This window comes from Rosa rugosa, chromosome 5, assembly GCF_958449725.1.
Source record: "Rosa rugosa chromosome 5, drRosRugo1.1, whole genome shotgun sequence".
NCBI lineage: Eukaryota > Viridiplantae > Streptophyta > Magnoliopsida > Rosales > Rosaceae > Rosa > Rosa rugosa.
In genome coordinates this window covers 42,316,333-42,331,816 of record NC_084824.1, presented here as the reverse complement: position 1 = coordinate 42,331,816, position 15,484 = coordinate 42,316,333, and the positions used below count along the sequence as shown (strand labels likewise).

At 38.7% G+C, this 15,484-nt stretch overlaps 1 protein-coding gene across 3 annotated transcripts; it reads right to left on the bottom strand.

The window, feature by feature from the left end:
- Positions 1–506: 506 nt before the first annotated feature.
- On the bottom strand, positions 507–6,508 carry LOC133708915 (glycosyltransferase BC10-like). 3 transcript variants are annotated; one of them, XM_062134492.1, is made up of 11 exons: positions 6,145–6,508; positions 5,067–5,591; positions 4,208–4,306; positions 3,441–3,541; positions 3,271–3,342; positions 2,935–3,025; positions 2,449–2,529; positions 1,859–1,918; positions 1,650–1,772; positions 1,132–1,170; positions 507–1,047 (listed from the first exon to the last, which is right to left on the bottom strand). In XM_062134492.1, exons 2-11 carry the CDS (start codon positions 5,448–5,450, stop codon positions 919–921), a joined length of 1,179 nt encoding a protein of 392 aa, XP_061990476.1. In that variant the 5' UTR covers positions 5,451–5,591; positions 6,145–6,508; the 3' UTR covers positions 507–918. The 3 variants fall into 3 exon arrangements, with proteins under 3 accessions (XP_061990476.1, XP_061990477.1, XP_061990478.1); XM_062134493.1 differs by lacking the exon at positions 6,145–6,508 and adding an exon at positions 5,820–5,939; XM_062134494.1 differs by lacking the exon at positions 6,145–6,508 and adding an exon at positions 5,716–5,836.
- Between the last annotated feature and the right edge of the window lie 8,976 nt (positions 6,509–15,484).

Genomic DNA, 15,484 nt, shown 5'->3' with positions numbered 1-15,484 from the left:
ATAATAATAAAAAAAATGAACCCATCTACGACCTTGAAATTAAATTGAAATAGGAGTCAATTTTTCAGTATCCCAATCCTCATATTTCCATGCACAAAGGCACCAAGCTCCCCTTGGAATATTGGATCCTCACCCAAAACCTTCTTCGTCTCCAATGGCTTCCAAAATTGCAGTTTGCTTTCTTCTTGTTTTTTCAACTCTAATAAACTGTCAAGCTCCCCAACCAAATACTTCAGAAACAAACCATGGGGAAAATGACATTCTGAGTCATGGTAATTAAAAGGGAAAGGACTGTAAGGTCATAAACAAAGGTATTCCAGGAGGCCATTCATATGACAAGGCAAATCAGTCGTATTCCTTTAATCCAGGTCATTATATTCAGGCAAAGTTGATGTCAAATCTAGGAGATATTGGCAAGAGCTTTTAGAGCATATTTATTCTAAATAGTAAGCATTAACCACCTCGATCACTATATTGCTCCAAAATTCTATATAGGCACAGAAAAAAGCACAAAATATTTGTTAAAGCATGAAATTCACATCACTATTGTATTTTGTATTTGCCACTTCAAAGTTCAGACTTCATCTTGTACAGGATAAACCACAAAGTGCAGCAAAAGGGTTCCCCAAAGAATTTCTGTACTAGAAATATAACACTGACAGGACAAAATGAAGGGTTCAACGAGAAACCATATACCCATACCATCCCCTGTGGAAGCAACACTATCTTTTTAGCTTCCAGCTCAACTCTGGTCACCCCAACTGCTCTGCCAGCCTCCCTTGCACTCAAGAACTGTGGACGGGGAACAATCGAGCCTCAATAATTGGCAATTTACAACTTCGTCAGCTATACTGGAACAAGATGAAGTGAAAGGGTCGAAACCATCCAACCAAAGAATAGGGAGTCAAAAAATCTGGCTCAAATTGTTGTATAATTGGCAAAAAGGTGCAACAAGTTATTGAGACTCTCTGGATGGAATTTCCTTGCGAACAAGTAACACGGTCGTTGTATACCATTCCATAAGCAAGGCCATCTTTGCACTACCCTCTGCAGAACAAAATAAAATGAGATTAAGTTATACCAAGCTATCCACTTCCACACAGATGCATTTGGAATCTTCTAGATCCATACCTTTTCATCACTGGTTACATGGACACTCACATCAATCGACTGCAGACAACCAAACTCTTCATCAGAAAACAAGAAAAATTACAGAAAAAAGGGTACCCGGAGGTATTTCTTTATAATATATAAGCAGAAGTAGCGATAGACCAGAGATTGGGATGCAAGCAACCAAAGTAACTACAAGAGAGAATTTAATTGACATATCCACTCAGTCATAGCAAGCCACCAATGAGATCAGGTGAGATCATCTAAAGGGAAACTAAATTTTAAAAACATAAAACATGCATCACTAGGATATTCCATAACTTTCTTTTTCTTTTTTTTTTGCTTTGGGAGTGCATGAAATTGAACAGATGACACTATTGGCTGCAATGCCATGCAACATGGTAGGTCTAGTAGGTGACAGGAAGAACCAAGGATAAACTGTAACAAACTGGCAGTCAATGTGCATATAGCTTAGCATTACATAAGCAAACTACCTATATATATATATACACACACACACACACACGGAAGAATTGTACCGTAATATTTCTCAGGAGTTCGTAACTAATATCCTGAGCCTTGTATAACTTTGGGTGCCACTTTCTTTCAGACCAATCAACATGTGTTACAGACCAGTTTGCAATTCCACCAGGATCGACTATCTAAAGGTGCAAAGAAGTTTCAATCAGAAAGATACGCTAAAACAAGGCAACATTGAAGATGAAAAGGTTGGAGCGAAGATCCTCACATTGAAAAAGGTTGGCATGTAATGTTCATCAGCAATGCAATTGCGCCCCTCCAAACCTGGCTGTAACGAAGAACAATCAACATCAGTTATTATGAGCTGAGACCATAGAATCTTTTATTTTAAGAACCAACCAAGCCTATAAGATACTTGCATGTCAGCTGTTTAGTGACCAAAGCATGAGAAGATGAATAAAACCATGTATTGAATTCAGCCAAAAATATTAAAGTTTTGACAAAATTGGGTACAAACAACTTTGCAGCAGCTAAATTCAGCCAAAAACTAAATAAATAATCCAATCCCCTGGTCCTTATGTTCAATTTGAAATGACAAAGATAATAACTGAAAACATTTAAATGTGACTACATGGACCCTAAATATCCATGAGATTAAACAAATGTATAATACTGCAAGAAAGGGCGACTCGACATCATTAACAATTCTCGCACTAAGAAAAAGTATTGGTCGAAGACTCATGCATGCAGGTATGCTACACGTATACAACTAAATATTAGAGGCAATATGAAAATATCAAAATATCAAAAGCTAGAACTAAAGCATGTCTAATATTTGGTCAAGAAATTAGTCATCACCTTGCAGTAATCCCGGAATTTTGAGTAGTAAAGACCATCAGCCATTATTATAACAGCATGCTGACGCTTAACAGAGAACCACTGCAAATTATTGAGAATACAGAAAATTAATATAACGAGAGAGAGAGAGAGAGAGAGAGAGAGAGAGATAGATCCCCTTGTCACCACCAAACCTAGCTAAAAAGTAGGCAAACAAAATTCTTACATCTGGATAACAGTACCTTTGATCTATGTACCACACTACAACCTCACAGGCAATCTATTTCTAATTAGCCAACACCAATATCCTTCATTTTGGAATACCACAGAATCAAAATTATTTTTCAGAAAGGCCCTATTGCACTACAGTCAACATGTCCTAATACAACCTTCTGGCCACGCATAATCATAGACCAATAAAACAATGTCACCAAGAGATGGAGAACTACACTTAATTTTCTACAGATTAGGAACTATATTTGTAGCCTCAACATAATGGAAATATACCTGTGCACCCTTTCTAAAGTCTTTCTTCTCAATTTCAGGTAACATGTGTTCTGAGTACCTGCCATTTCCATGTGGGCCAGGATCCTCAAAGCTGAAAAGCAAATGACAAAGTATACAGGTAAGACTAAATTAATTTAACAACTACGAGCAACAAGTTGTCTCAAAATCAACTAGCGAGAATTATTCAAATTTTAAATTATACTGTGACAGAGCAACTGTCATAACTGTACTAATTCTTCAAAATAATTTCTATTTCAAATAAAAATGGATTCATACAGAGACCTAACCACACAGCTAGACTAAAAACATTAGCTCATACAAGAAGAGTTCACGTACCAGTCAACATAGCTTATATTTGTATTCATCAGATAGTCATAGATATAGTCAAACGTATACAACGGTACACAACTGCATTACAGAAAGAATTAATAAGAAATTAATAATAGGAGAACTATAAGAGCTAAACAGAAAAAAGGATTAACTAAAGCTACCTAGAATTTGATCACCTTTCAGAAAGTAGCACAAAGTGCTGGTTATCAGGATCTTGAAGAGCATTTGCCAATAATCGTCTCTCAGCATCTACCATGGAAATTTTTCCCCAAATCACCTGCAAACATGATCAATCATAAATCTAATTAACTGGATGACTAGTTAAACGAGACATTGATGACTAAACCACCATCACCTACTTGTACAATGACTACAATTATGCAGCAGAAAATGCAGATATGAGTAGCAATAACATTATATTAACCTGACCAACAAGGAATATGTATTCTTCTAATATTTAAAGTTATAGTTCTGTTGGTATCAAATTTGATCCGACTTTCAGAAAGAAATGGATGTAAAAGATATGTAATGTAGTATGCAATCCTTCTTTTCTTCTACCTGCCACTGTAGCCTTAGTATATGCATGGATTAAAATCAACATAACTCTAACCCTTTGCATGATAAATAATGATAAAATTGCACGTATCTAGTTTAAAATTTATCAAGATTCACATAGGTCAGATACTTAAGAGTGTCTGATGCACTTGCTTTAATCTATTAAACCGAACACAAACCTTGCACGTACAGAGAATAATTCACACCTAACCTAAATAACATAATGTGCTGCCTCAATTAAGAAATTAGGAGTGCTCTTGTAATGTACGGGGTGGGGTTGGTTGTTTAAACATAATCCTTGAGTGGCTTTTGGTATTCAGTTGCCATTGCAAGTATGCAAAATATTTTGTAAAGGATGGTACTAATGGTAAGAAAATAAAGCGGTTACCTGATCACTGCGTATCTCTCTATTAGCAAAGTAACGGCTCAAATGAACTGCCTTTTCTTTAGATGCATGCACATAAACAGAGAACTTTCCCTCATGACCCTGCCAAAATAAAATGAATAAGTTCAAGCATAGAATCTGGGAAGATAATTACTTAAAAGGGCTTGATCAAAATTGAGATACTGATTCAAGAGAGATCATAAATTATATAATGGAGCATTTATTACCATATATTACCATGGGCAGAGCCCAGATTTTACATCAACACATGGATATAAAAATATATCAGAAACAGGCTGAGCCTAACAGGTGGTAGAACTTCTCTTACATGCAAACAATTTACAGCACAAAACCAGAACCAGGGCACCACAAGCCAACACATGGCTTAGATTAAAAAGAAACAAATCATATCAAAAGCAACAGTGAACCCGATATGTAAAGTAGCATTTTCAAGAAGACTAACAACTCCTAAGAAAGCTTAGCGCCAACTTGTCTCACCAGACACAAAGACTTGTGAAATATTATAAACTAGAATAAAACCCCGTTCAACGAATTACTGTACTACAAGCAATGTGAACTCTTTATAGCCCTAAGAAACATACCAAGTACCAGGATAGTTGGACCAACTGCATCCAAGCGATTCTATCATGTCACAGCATATATGATAACCACAACATGAGTCGGTTACTTTTACATATTCATAGCGTTCTAGTTTAGAAAGCATATGAGACAGAGATCAGAAACTGATTGAATATGCTTAAAACAACCGAGGACATGAATAGCAGCAAAAGTTCATATGAAGGGAAGGAAAAAGAGCAAACATTCTTTGTCTGGTCATAACTCAATAATGATCAAACCTTACATGAAAAAATTTATCCCACAGCTTCTCAAAAGGCACTGCACTTGGTGTAAGGAACATGAATGCTATTTTCGGGTTTTTTGATTGAACAGGAGGTGCACTCAAAATTTCTTTTATCACTACCCGGGCTGCAATCTCATCATCATTATATTCCCTTGCTGGAGCAGGTGGAAGCCAATCGGAAATAGCCTTACAACCTCTTGAAGAAAATATGTAACAAGCGGCGTTGCTTTGCGGTTGATAGAGAAAAGCACAGATCACAAAGATGCTAACCAAAGACACCAAGACAATGATCCACAACGGCCTCTTCAAAGGTGGGCGATGGCGAGCCCCAGAAAATATAGGAATGTCACCCATGCCTATTCGCCACGGCTGACCCGTCTTCATCTAGAATAACTGCACCACAACTTCATCGCCTACTGATGTACTTCTTGTCTCTTGTCCCCATCCACCATTGTACAATTCGACACAGACTTAGCAAAAGTGTAGCAGAGAGCCTTCAATCGCTCGTTGCAAATATTCCTCAATCTGCAAGTACAATTACAGCACAAGGCTTACAAGAGGATAGAAAGTCCGAAGTCATTGGGAAGAATATTAGATTCAAGAATGGCAATAATTTCCGCCAGCAAAGTCATTAGAAAATTGTACTGACCATTCAAAAGTATGCAAAACCGAAAACCAAATCAAATCAAATTCATAATAGTCAAACAATATACGATGAAATCAATGCTCAGATGGGGCAAAGTCAAATCTCACTTGTTTCCGGCAAACTCACAAAGAGAAATCCGCAGAAAAAGAAAAACTCAATTTTCAGACTTGAAGGCAAAGACGCAGCCCAACAACTAAAACCAAACCCTCTTCAATTTGAAAGCAACAATCACAGTAAAGAAAAGTCAAACCAACCCCCAGATTTCAATCCTACCCCAGTAAAAAAAAAAAAAAAAAAAAAATCCGAGACGCAAACTCTCTTCCTCTTCAGTCAACTCCACACCGCCCAATCTCAAACGCAAAACAGTAAAACAGTTAAAAGTCAAAACTAAAACCTCTGTTCACAGAGTCGGCATTCGCGTGAAAGAGTTACCTGAAGGATCTGAAAATGGAGAAACACAGTCGAAGATCCGGAAATCTGAAGGTTTTTTGAATTCTGGTTCACTGTGTAAGATCTAGGGCAGGAAAGAAGAAAAACAGCAACACTCGAAACAGAAGAAGCAGAAGAGAGAAAAAGGAATTGAATTAGAGGGAAGGAAATTAGGTAGGAAGGAGGAGAGATTATAGGGATGTGTTTATTTTTTGTTGTGATTCGTTAAGACGATTATCTTCTTCTTTTTTTCCAGTGTTTTCTCGGTTCCAAAATTCTCTCTCTCTCTCTCTCTCCCTCTCCCACACGCACCCAAGAGTCGAAAACAGTCGTTTGCCTTTCTTCCAAAACACAAACACAGCCGGCGATTTAGAACCTTATTTTTATTTTTTTTTTAAATACCACTTTTTTTTTATTTCAACTTGGGGGGGGGGGTGGGGGGTGGGGGTGGGGGTTGTTGTGTGCTACCCGTCTCCGCACACTTGGCGCGTGGGCCTTACCAAACCCTACCCAAAATCACCGAGTGTATGTGAAACATACATTCTTTTTTTTTTCTTTTTTTTTCCTTTTCTTTTCTTTTCTTTTTTAATCTTATATTGTGATCTAGGATTGTCAATTCGGACAAGGCCTAATAACATAAGGAGAAGCTCGTATGAAATGAGAAGGATTGATCTCGTGCGATTAATTGATAAAGAAATGAGTTTTTCACAGGTCAACCTGATAAGACATAAACTGATAAACTTGTGGGGTTTAGAATCTAACTTTTGACTTACACAAAAAATAGAAAAATACTTGGAATATTGGGTTAAATGAGGTTTTTTGCAAGTCATACACAAAACAGTATAACGATAATTCTTTTGAAATCATATGTAGTGCGTTCATAAAGCTTAAAATGTGTTAAATTAGTTGACTCAACTCCTCTATTTCCTATAAGATGGATCAAATGAGATTCATCTAAACTGAAAATTTTTATTAACTAGGTTTGTCATGGTCAAGTTTGTTACTTATCAAACAGGTTTGGGTTTAGGTTTGGACTTTCTAACATGTTGATTAATTTAGTCAAGAAGAAAAAGAAATTTGATATGACCAGAATCCAATGCGACATCAATACACAGCCTTACCTTCATCTCAACTCATATAGAATCATTGTCCTAAATATTAAGGCTGTGTTTGTTACTACATGTTTACTAACAACTAATTCATGCTTCACACTTAAACCTCGCAACTATGTCTTAATATGGAAGAGAAGACACTTCTTAGGAGACCAAATAATGGAAGAAGTGTGATCTTATTCTCAAAATTTTCTTCACCAGAATATGTTGTACTATGCGCATTCAACTTTTGTTGGTGATGAAAAAATCCGAAGGGGATTTTGACTCACCAATGAATTTAGAGTGTAGCGGAAGCTGACCAGGAACAATTGAGAAACTTCATTTAAGTGTTGACTTGGAGTTTGATCGTCGGCTCGAAGATGAAAGGGTACCTGCATAAAACTCTCTGATGCCTAAGTCAGTAACTTTCTTAGTTGAGTGCAATAGAATCAATTGGAATGAGATGTATTATCTGGATGTCGAGCCTCCTTTTTATAGGCGATAACATACTTGGGCGACAAGTCATCATTACCACGGCTTTTATGGTTGTATGCACTTATAACGGTTAATCATTGCATTGCACACTTAGGACGGTTAATCATTGTGCATTTATAATTGTAATAATTGCACACAGTTACTACCGTACTTATGACCGTAGTCATTGTCGCTTTCAAGGCCAACATTTACTGCCGTATTAATGAATGAGTTAGTTATCCTAATTATGGGTCTAGAATAATTGACCACCCCACAACTTCCGTTAGTACTTATTTTTTGAAGATGCCCATTAGTAATTGTATATATAATACTCAAGTAGTCAAATAATACACAAATTGTAGTATTTTTCAAAACTATTTTAATATTTTATAAGTTTCAAAAGATTGTTAAAATTCTCATACTTTTTTTAAAGGGGCATACGGCTGCCCTCAAGTCTTGATTAATGAAACTGCAAAATACAAGGGGGATGACGTAGAACCCTAAATTACAATAAGCATCAAGAGAATATCCCGAAATAATATCAAGAGTCTCCACTAAATCTATGAATTCTAACAAGCACTAATTAGTAAAGAGTGTTTAACAGGCTACTCTAGAAATCACACCTAGAAACCCCCCAAAGAGTTTGGGCTGTATTAAGTCCCACCCAAAGAAAAGAATTCAAAAGAACAAAGTCCACTCGCATAGAATCTAGGGTTTCACCCGTTGAGTTTCAAGAAAGCTCTTGATACCATGTTCTAAATCTAAACAATCACAAGTAGCGCACGGATGCCTACAACATTCTCATAAATAAAAACCACCTCCTTTGCCATCGTTGATGAGAGCTAAAAGGTACGCTTCTTTCATAGCTTGGAACCCGTATCAATATCAACACAGACCACAAACAAAATCTAACATAGAAAGTACACCTGCTCTGTCCACATGAAAAATTACCCAATGTGTCGCCAGTATGCTCGCCCTCCTTCTCTAGACGCAAGTGAGGAGGTAGTTTGTGCAACTACACCCAAAACCTAAAAACATAAGAGTATTGAAGAGAGATTCAAAACTCATAATAAGTAGCCATGAAAATGATAGATAAAAAATCGCTCATCCTCCAATGCATTACACACTTAGAACCCTAAATGCAACCCATATTTCCCCATAAACGTTGACTTTTGGAATTAGCCTTCAAACAGAAGAACTCAACAGACCATATCAAATATTTAGGGAGTTAATCACGCTGAAATAAGAGGGATCGACTACATCAAAATGTCCCAAAGCAAGCTTGGAGGCTACAGTTGTCATCAGATCCATAGAAGACATACTAGGTATGTAAATGTGTCAATAAGAAAATATTAACCCTAGAGGAGAGAGAGGTGCTAAGATTTTTACTTCATAATTTTTTATTTTTTTTTCAAGCACTAGCTAGATTCCCTGAGTATTGTGAAAATAATTTTTATGATCACATGATTTTTGAACTTATTATTAACAAGGGAAAATTTCGCAAACAGTACACCAAGTAAAGACCACTAATAATTCTTATACATAATATTCCAAACCGATCATTTTGGTACATGGACTCTCGAGCCCGACCCACTATGTAGACACGACGTCAATGACGCCGTTAACTCTAATGCCAGTATGCATTTGTCAAAGGGTAATTTAGTACTCTCACACTCTGGCTCATTTTTTTGGTTAAAAAAAAAAATTCTCCTAATCTCCTCTGACTCTCTCCTTCTTTCCCTCTCTCTCTCTCCCCCCACATGCCCAAACCCAGAAAGGGGCATCAAAGAAAGGCTTAAGAGGATCTTGCACGGCACAGATGCCTATGTATCTCTTCTTCTTCCTCCTCCTCTTGGTTTTGATTTAAATTCCTCCTCCTCCTCTCTTGAGTTTCCCCATCTGCTCTTCCATCTCTCTCTCTCGCTAGTGGTTGTTGTTGTTTGTCTCTTCCGCAATAACTGCGATTTCCACGTCTGTGTTTTTGCCTCCTCTCTGATCGGTCAATTGCCGGAGCTCAGACAGTGATTTCGAACCTGCAAGTTCGTAAGGTAAGCTGGAATTGCCGGAAATTGTTGCTCCGAAGTATGTAATTCTCATTTTATTTCTGGTATGCGTGTGATTGATTGGTTTTGATGATGAAGAAGAAAGATTCAATTGGAATTGGGGTTTTGGATGATGAGCTGTGAGATGGATTACGATCTAGTCAGTCGAGGTCTTGGGCGGCTTGGTGGCGGAGCAAGTCGGGTTCTGGTCGAGGAGGACCGAAAGAGGCGGTGAGAACCCAGAGTTGTTGTTGCTGTTGTTGTAGTTGTTGTTGAACACCGGGATTAGGATTATGATAATGGTTGTTGATTCAGCAGAGGTGAAAAGCTGTGGATTGATTAGGTTGGAATTGCAGAGGTGATCGGGATTGGGAGGGAGGAAGAGAGATGGGTGCCCACAGTGAGAGAGAGAGAGAGAGAGAGAGAGCTGGGTGCCCAGAGAAAGAAAGCCGGGTGCTCAGAGTAAAAAATTGAAAAGACCATATTACCCCTCAAATTAACGGTGTCATTGACGTCATGTACTGATAGTGGGTCGAGTTTCAGATTTCGTGTACCGAAATGCTTGGTTTGGAACTTTATGTATAAGAATTATTAGTGGCATTTACTTGGTGTACTGTTTGTGAAATTTTCCCTATTAACAAAGATGAAAACAATTCAACATTTCAAAACTTAAAACTAAACAAAGTAAATTAAATTACTATTGCCGAACTTAAATTTTTTTACCATGTTCCTAACCTATTTTGTTCATCTAAGAATGTTAAAGAACCTCTCTAATATCTTGTCCATAAAATACATATCCGAAGAATCTAATTCATCGTCGGGCTAGAGCATAAGAGAGAAAAAAAAACTAGGTTTTCCTTCCTGTCCAACAGTGTGCCCTTACGCCGTCGTCGAACGGGCCTTTTGTGGTATCCGTTGTTAGGCTGGTACGAGGCCAAATTCCTTGATCAAAGTTCTGGTCGGGGAGATTGTGGTGGATGTCTGGGAGGTAAGGGAGAGGGAGATCACGACGGTTGGCTACAATTGGTTCTCTCCTCGATGGCCTGGCCGGCGGTTTGCAGTGCAGGTTTGGAGGCGGCTTGGCAGTGGCGTGTTGGGGGCGGTGCGGCATGGGTATGATCGGAATGTCTCAATCTGGGTTGGGTTGGATAGTTTCGCTCTAGGATGGGTTGTGCTACTCCATGGCTTGAATGCAATCTGGGATAGCGACAACAATGGTGAGTCAATGAAGGCGTTCAAGCTGAGATGGCGGAGCGGCGTGTGGTTGGCAGCTTGTGGGCTTTCTCTCTCCTGGATTGAGGCTTGGGTTTGGGCCGTCTTTTTGGGCCCGACCTGGGCTAGCTGTTTTATTTATGCTTCTAGTTTTATTTACTTTAGTTGTTTAGTTTTGTCGCGTTTTTGGCGTGTAATAAGTCCCTGCATAGTTCTAGTAGGGCTAGTCAGGCTGAATGCCTGTGTGTGCACTCTAAGTGCCTTGTCTGGCCTAGCGAGGCGACAACCTATTGTTAAATGGTCGCATCCTCTTAGTGGTAGGATGAAACTGAGTGTCGTTGGATTTGGTCTCCAACGGCAACATAGTAGGTAAGCTGTGCTTTTGGTAATTATATTTTGTTTTAATCGAGTTATCCACCGCTATGTCAAAGCAAATAGAGTAACCAATAGAGCACTCTTTGCTAATTGGTGTTTGTTTGAATACATGTATTTGGTAGAGACTCCTGATATTATTTCGGGACGTACTCTAAATGCTTATTGTAATAAAGGGTTTAGGCTTAATATTACGCCTTGTATTCGGCAGTTTCATTAATAGATCCTTGAGGGCAGCCGCATCAGCTTTTTATTTCAAAAAAAAAAAAAAAAAAAACGTATCCAAAAAGTTTTGCAAATATCATAGAAAAGGAGAAAAAAGTTGAAACCCATTATCTACCAAAGCCAACCAACGACCAAATAGTGATCCCTACATCCACTTTGACACCGACCCACACAAAAAGAGAAGAACTAGATTTTTGATGGTTGGGGTTTCAGATTTTGGTGATTAGAGTTGGGAGGCTCCAATTTGTTCCCTACGAGGAAAACAAGGAGTCAAGGATTAACCTTAATTTGACAAAAGAAAATCTTTAGATATATTGCCATTGTAATTGCAATTGCAATTGCAATGAGCAAATGGGACAAAGTCTACATTCTAAGTGCAATAAGTTAAGTTCATCATAGAAGCATCACTTTCTTTTCGAGGTAATACATTATCATGTTTTCTTTGTTAGGTATACTAAAAGAGGTATAGGATGAATTATTCATCATATTAGGATATAAGATTGGTTCATCTTTTTTACTTTATATGCTTTTGCCTTCTGTAATTGAAAATGAAGATTAGCCAAACTACACGAAATTAACAAAACCCAAAGCGTGAGGGCACGCGGTGCAGGCGCGTAACGTTTGCCCTAATGAGTGTCAGGCCTGCTTGTATTTCAAACGGTATACATACGGTTTCAGAGGAACTTTGGCTATTAAGTTACCAAAATACCCTTGTTTGAGATGTATGGAGGTACAGGTCAGGCAGTGGGGCAGTGGTCAACTTGTCAATTCGTTGTGCAAAGCAGGTTACCAAGAAACTCGTAAAGAAAAATCAAACGTGACATGGCAGGAGCTTATTGGGTCTTTTTTTTTTTTGTCCTGCTTCTCTATTGGTTCGTCAAACCACCAATTTTTTTATATTTTAAATTCCTCTAGTATTTCCAAACAAAAATATTGATATGATAAATAATATTGGGAATAACAAATTATTAAAAAGGTTCATTTAAGTAGAACTCTTGACCAGAATTAAAGCTACTCAAATACAAATGTCAATACGCCAAAAGTGTGATCAATTTTGTTTTAGTTTGTGAAAGTTTGTAAAGGTACCTATGCAGGTAATGATATTAAATGAAAAATTCATGAGTTTTGACTTATATTGGACTTCTCATACTGGACTTCAAATTAATAGAGAATTGGTCATGCAAACACGAAATAAGTAACCATATCATTAATCATAAATTTATGTGTCAGCAAGTATCGGCTACCAAATCAATTAAACGATTCATAGGAATGAGTGTAACATTTCAGTTGATCGTACGTTTTCACCAAACTATCAAGACTCAACTATCAATCATTTTTTTTTATGTTCAAAAATAGTAAGAGAAAATTATTTTGGTTTTTCTTTATGAGCCTCATATTTTGTCTTTTTCTGATAATTACCTAAGTGGCAATAAAAAATTTAGTACAAACACCCTTGGATGAATTTAAAAAATGTTTTTACTTGCTTGTTTACAAATGCAGGAGTTTAAGAAAGAAAGAAAGAATTTTCTAGTATGAAAAGTCAATGGGGTTGGTTTTGCATAGTAATGAAATTTAAAAATGGAACTAGGTAGCTAATTGAATAGTAGCTATTGTCATTTGGCGATTTGCAAGAGATAAATGGGTTTTGATTGGATCCCACGTTCTGTACAAAACCTAAAAGGCACGTTGGTTCACGTGAGAGGTGAGCTGTGGATCAGCAACTGCGACCTGAACCCACGAAGTTTCCTTCTGGGAATTACGATTGAGTCTGATCATGAGAACTCATGACCTTAGTCTTGGCCCATGGCTGCTGCAGCTGCCGGACTCTTCTGATTTTTCAAAGGCATGCAGCTGCCTATCGCTGCCGGTGCTTTCAGTCAGAGCTTCAGATTAGAACGTTGACGTTCCTTTTGGGACGAGATGAAACTTGTTCCCCAGCTAGCTCTTTCAAGTTTCTTCGTGGTAATTGACCAAGATCTTAGATAACAATATCCAGAACAAATATATAGCTTGTCTTTTTGGTCAAGTTTTTAACCTTAAGGACATCTGCATTTTAATTTTCAAGAGAAAAGTCTCATGGTTTCAGGCTTTCAGCAATCCACAATGAGGGGAAGCAGAAAAAGGTTATTTACCTTAGTAAATTCATATTTTCTTCTCAATTAAGTTGATTAGTCAAAATGGCATTTAATTCAGGTTCGACATATTTATCGTGAAGCAAATAGTGTTGCTAACCGTTTGGTTCAGTTTGCTAGTCTGTCTTATTTTGATGATGTTTGGATTGAAGAGACTCCCTCTATTATTGATTATGTTCTCTTTAAAGATGTTTGTAATTATACTCGAGGTCTACACACGTCAAGTCTCTCTCGCAGTATAATAATTCAATCATTAATAACATTTGATGGTCTACCCCCCTTCAAAAAAAAATCAAGAGGAAGAGGTCGCAGACACAAAAGAAGTTTGCTCCAACCCTATTATGTTGTGACGGTTGTGTGAAGAAGAGGAATGCTACAGTGGTAAGAGGTGCTTGCAACCTCTCCTTTTTTCGATTTATTGTTTTGAGCATGTATTGACTTAGTTGACAAGTCAATATGAATTTATGAGTAAGAAAGTTGCGGGCCGGGCATGGAACATAACTTTTGGTTCACGACATCTTGTTTTTTTTTTTTTTGAGTAGAAAAGAATCCATTAATAACCAAAAAAATTACAAAGCATTGGAATAACCGGTTGTGGTATCAACACCACGACACATATTCCTACCAAGATCCATAGTTATGGGTCCGTCACTAATAGTAACATCCATGAACCGAAAAGGTCCAACCCCTAACCAATTTTTCCGCCTATCACCCCAGGCTACAAATAACGATAACCAATCCCGAGCGTCACGATACAACCTCGTCACCAACATCCAGACGAACCACTCCACCCTCTTCCACACCGTGTCCATAAACCGCCAGACCACGTGCAAGGGAAATCCACCTTTCCATTGATAACCAACCAGCATCGAAATTATAACATATTGTTCCCAGGAGTAACACCATATAGATGGCTCCATAACACGACTAGAACCTCCAAACCCTAGCTCAAAAGAGTAGGGACGATTTATTCGACCTAACCAAAAACCTGAAACTAAAACCCTAGTAAAAAACTGAAAGAAACTACCATGATTGACCATCCCTTCAAGCACCAGACCAAAGCTATGACACATAACTTCCCTCTCTCCAATTTGCCCGCCGGCAGACCACCGCCACAACTCTTGCCCTTCGAGCTCACCACCCCAGAGGTACCCATTCAACACCGCAAGCCACACCGATTCACATGCCTGTCGTCGACCGGATCCAGATCTGGAAACACATCCACTCCAATCCAATCCACCGAGAAACATGAATGGAATCGCCGAGCACTTCCACCTCGGAACGAAATCGCTCCACCCATCTGTGCCCATCCTCCCGGGAGCCCGAGCCCACAGCTGCAAACATCGCCGATCGACCCACCTCCTAACAGAGATCAGCGCCATACGATCCATGGCAAGCCGCCGCCACGATCTGGCCTCTGACCCCTTGCTCCAAGCCTGCGTCGCCGCCGAATTCCTCCTCCCCGCCTGCGCCTCTGCCTGAGAGCAGAGAAGAATCATGCCAAGCCCCGACCACCGCAAAGAAGACAAGATCGAAGGTCCCAAGACCCCCAACTCCAGTCCGGCAACACCTGCCATTCGTCTCTGAGGCGGGAAGCCCCGATCGACGATGAGGCGCCGCCGGACGAGCGACCACTGCTCCTTCACTCTTTCCAAACCCTAGTTTTCTCTCCTGTTTTCTTGGTCAGGTTCACGACATCTTGTTGGGCTCCCTTGAGCACTGAAATTGACAACAGCTTGCTTGCCATGGAAAGCGAGTGAAGAGTCAAGACGTTAAGACATATCATAAATCATTA

Coding starts and splice junctions, on each gene's coding strand:
- LOC133708915 (XM_062134492.1), bottom strand. CDS start 5,450: ATGAAGACGGGTCAGCCGTGGCGAATAGGCATGGGTGACATTCCTATA. Junction 2,530..2,934: donor ACTTTAGAAAGGGTGCACAG/GTATATTTCCAT, acceptor AATAATTTGCAG/TGGTTCTCTGTTAAGCGTCA. Junction 1,773..1,858: donor ACATGCCAACCTTTTTCAAT/GTGAGGATCTTC, acceptor TTGCACCTTTAG/ATAGTCGATCCTGGTGGAAT.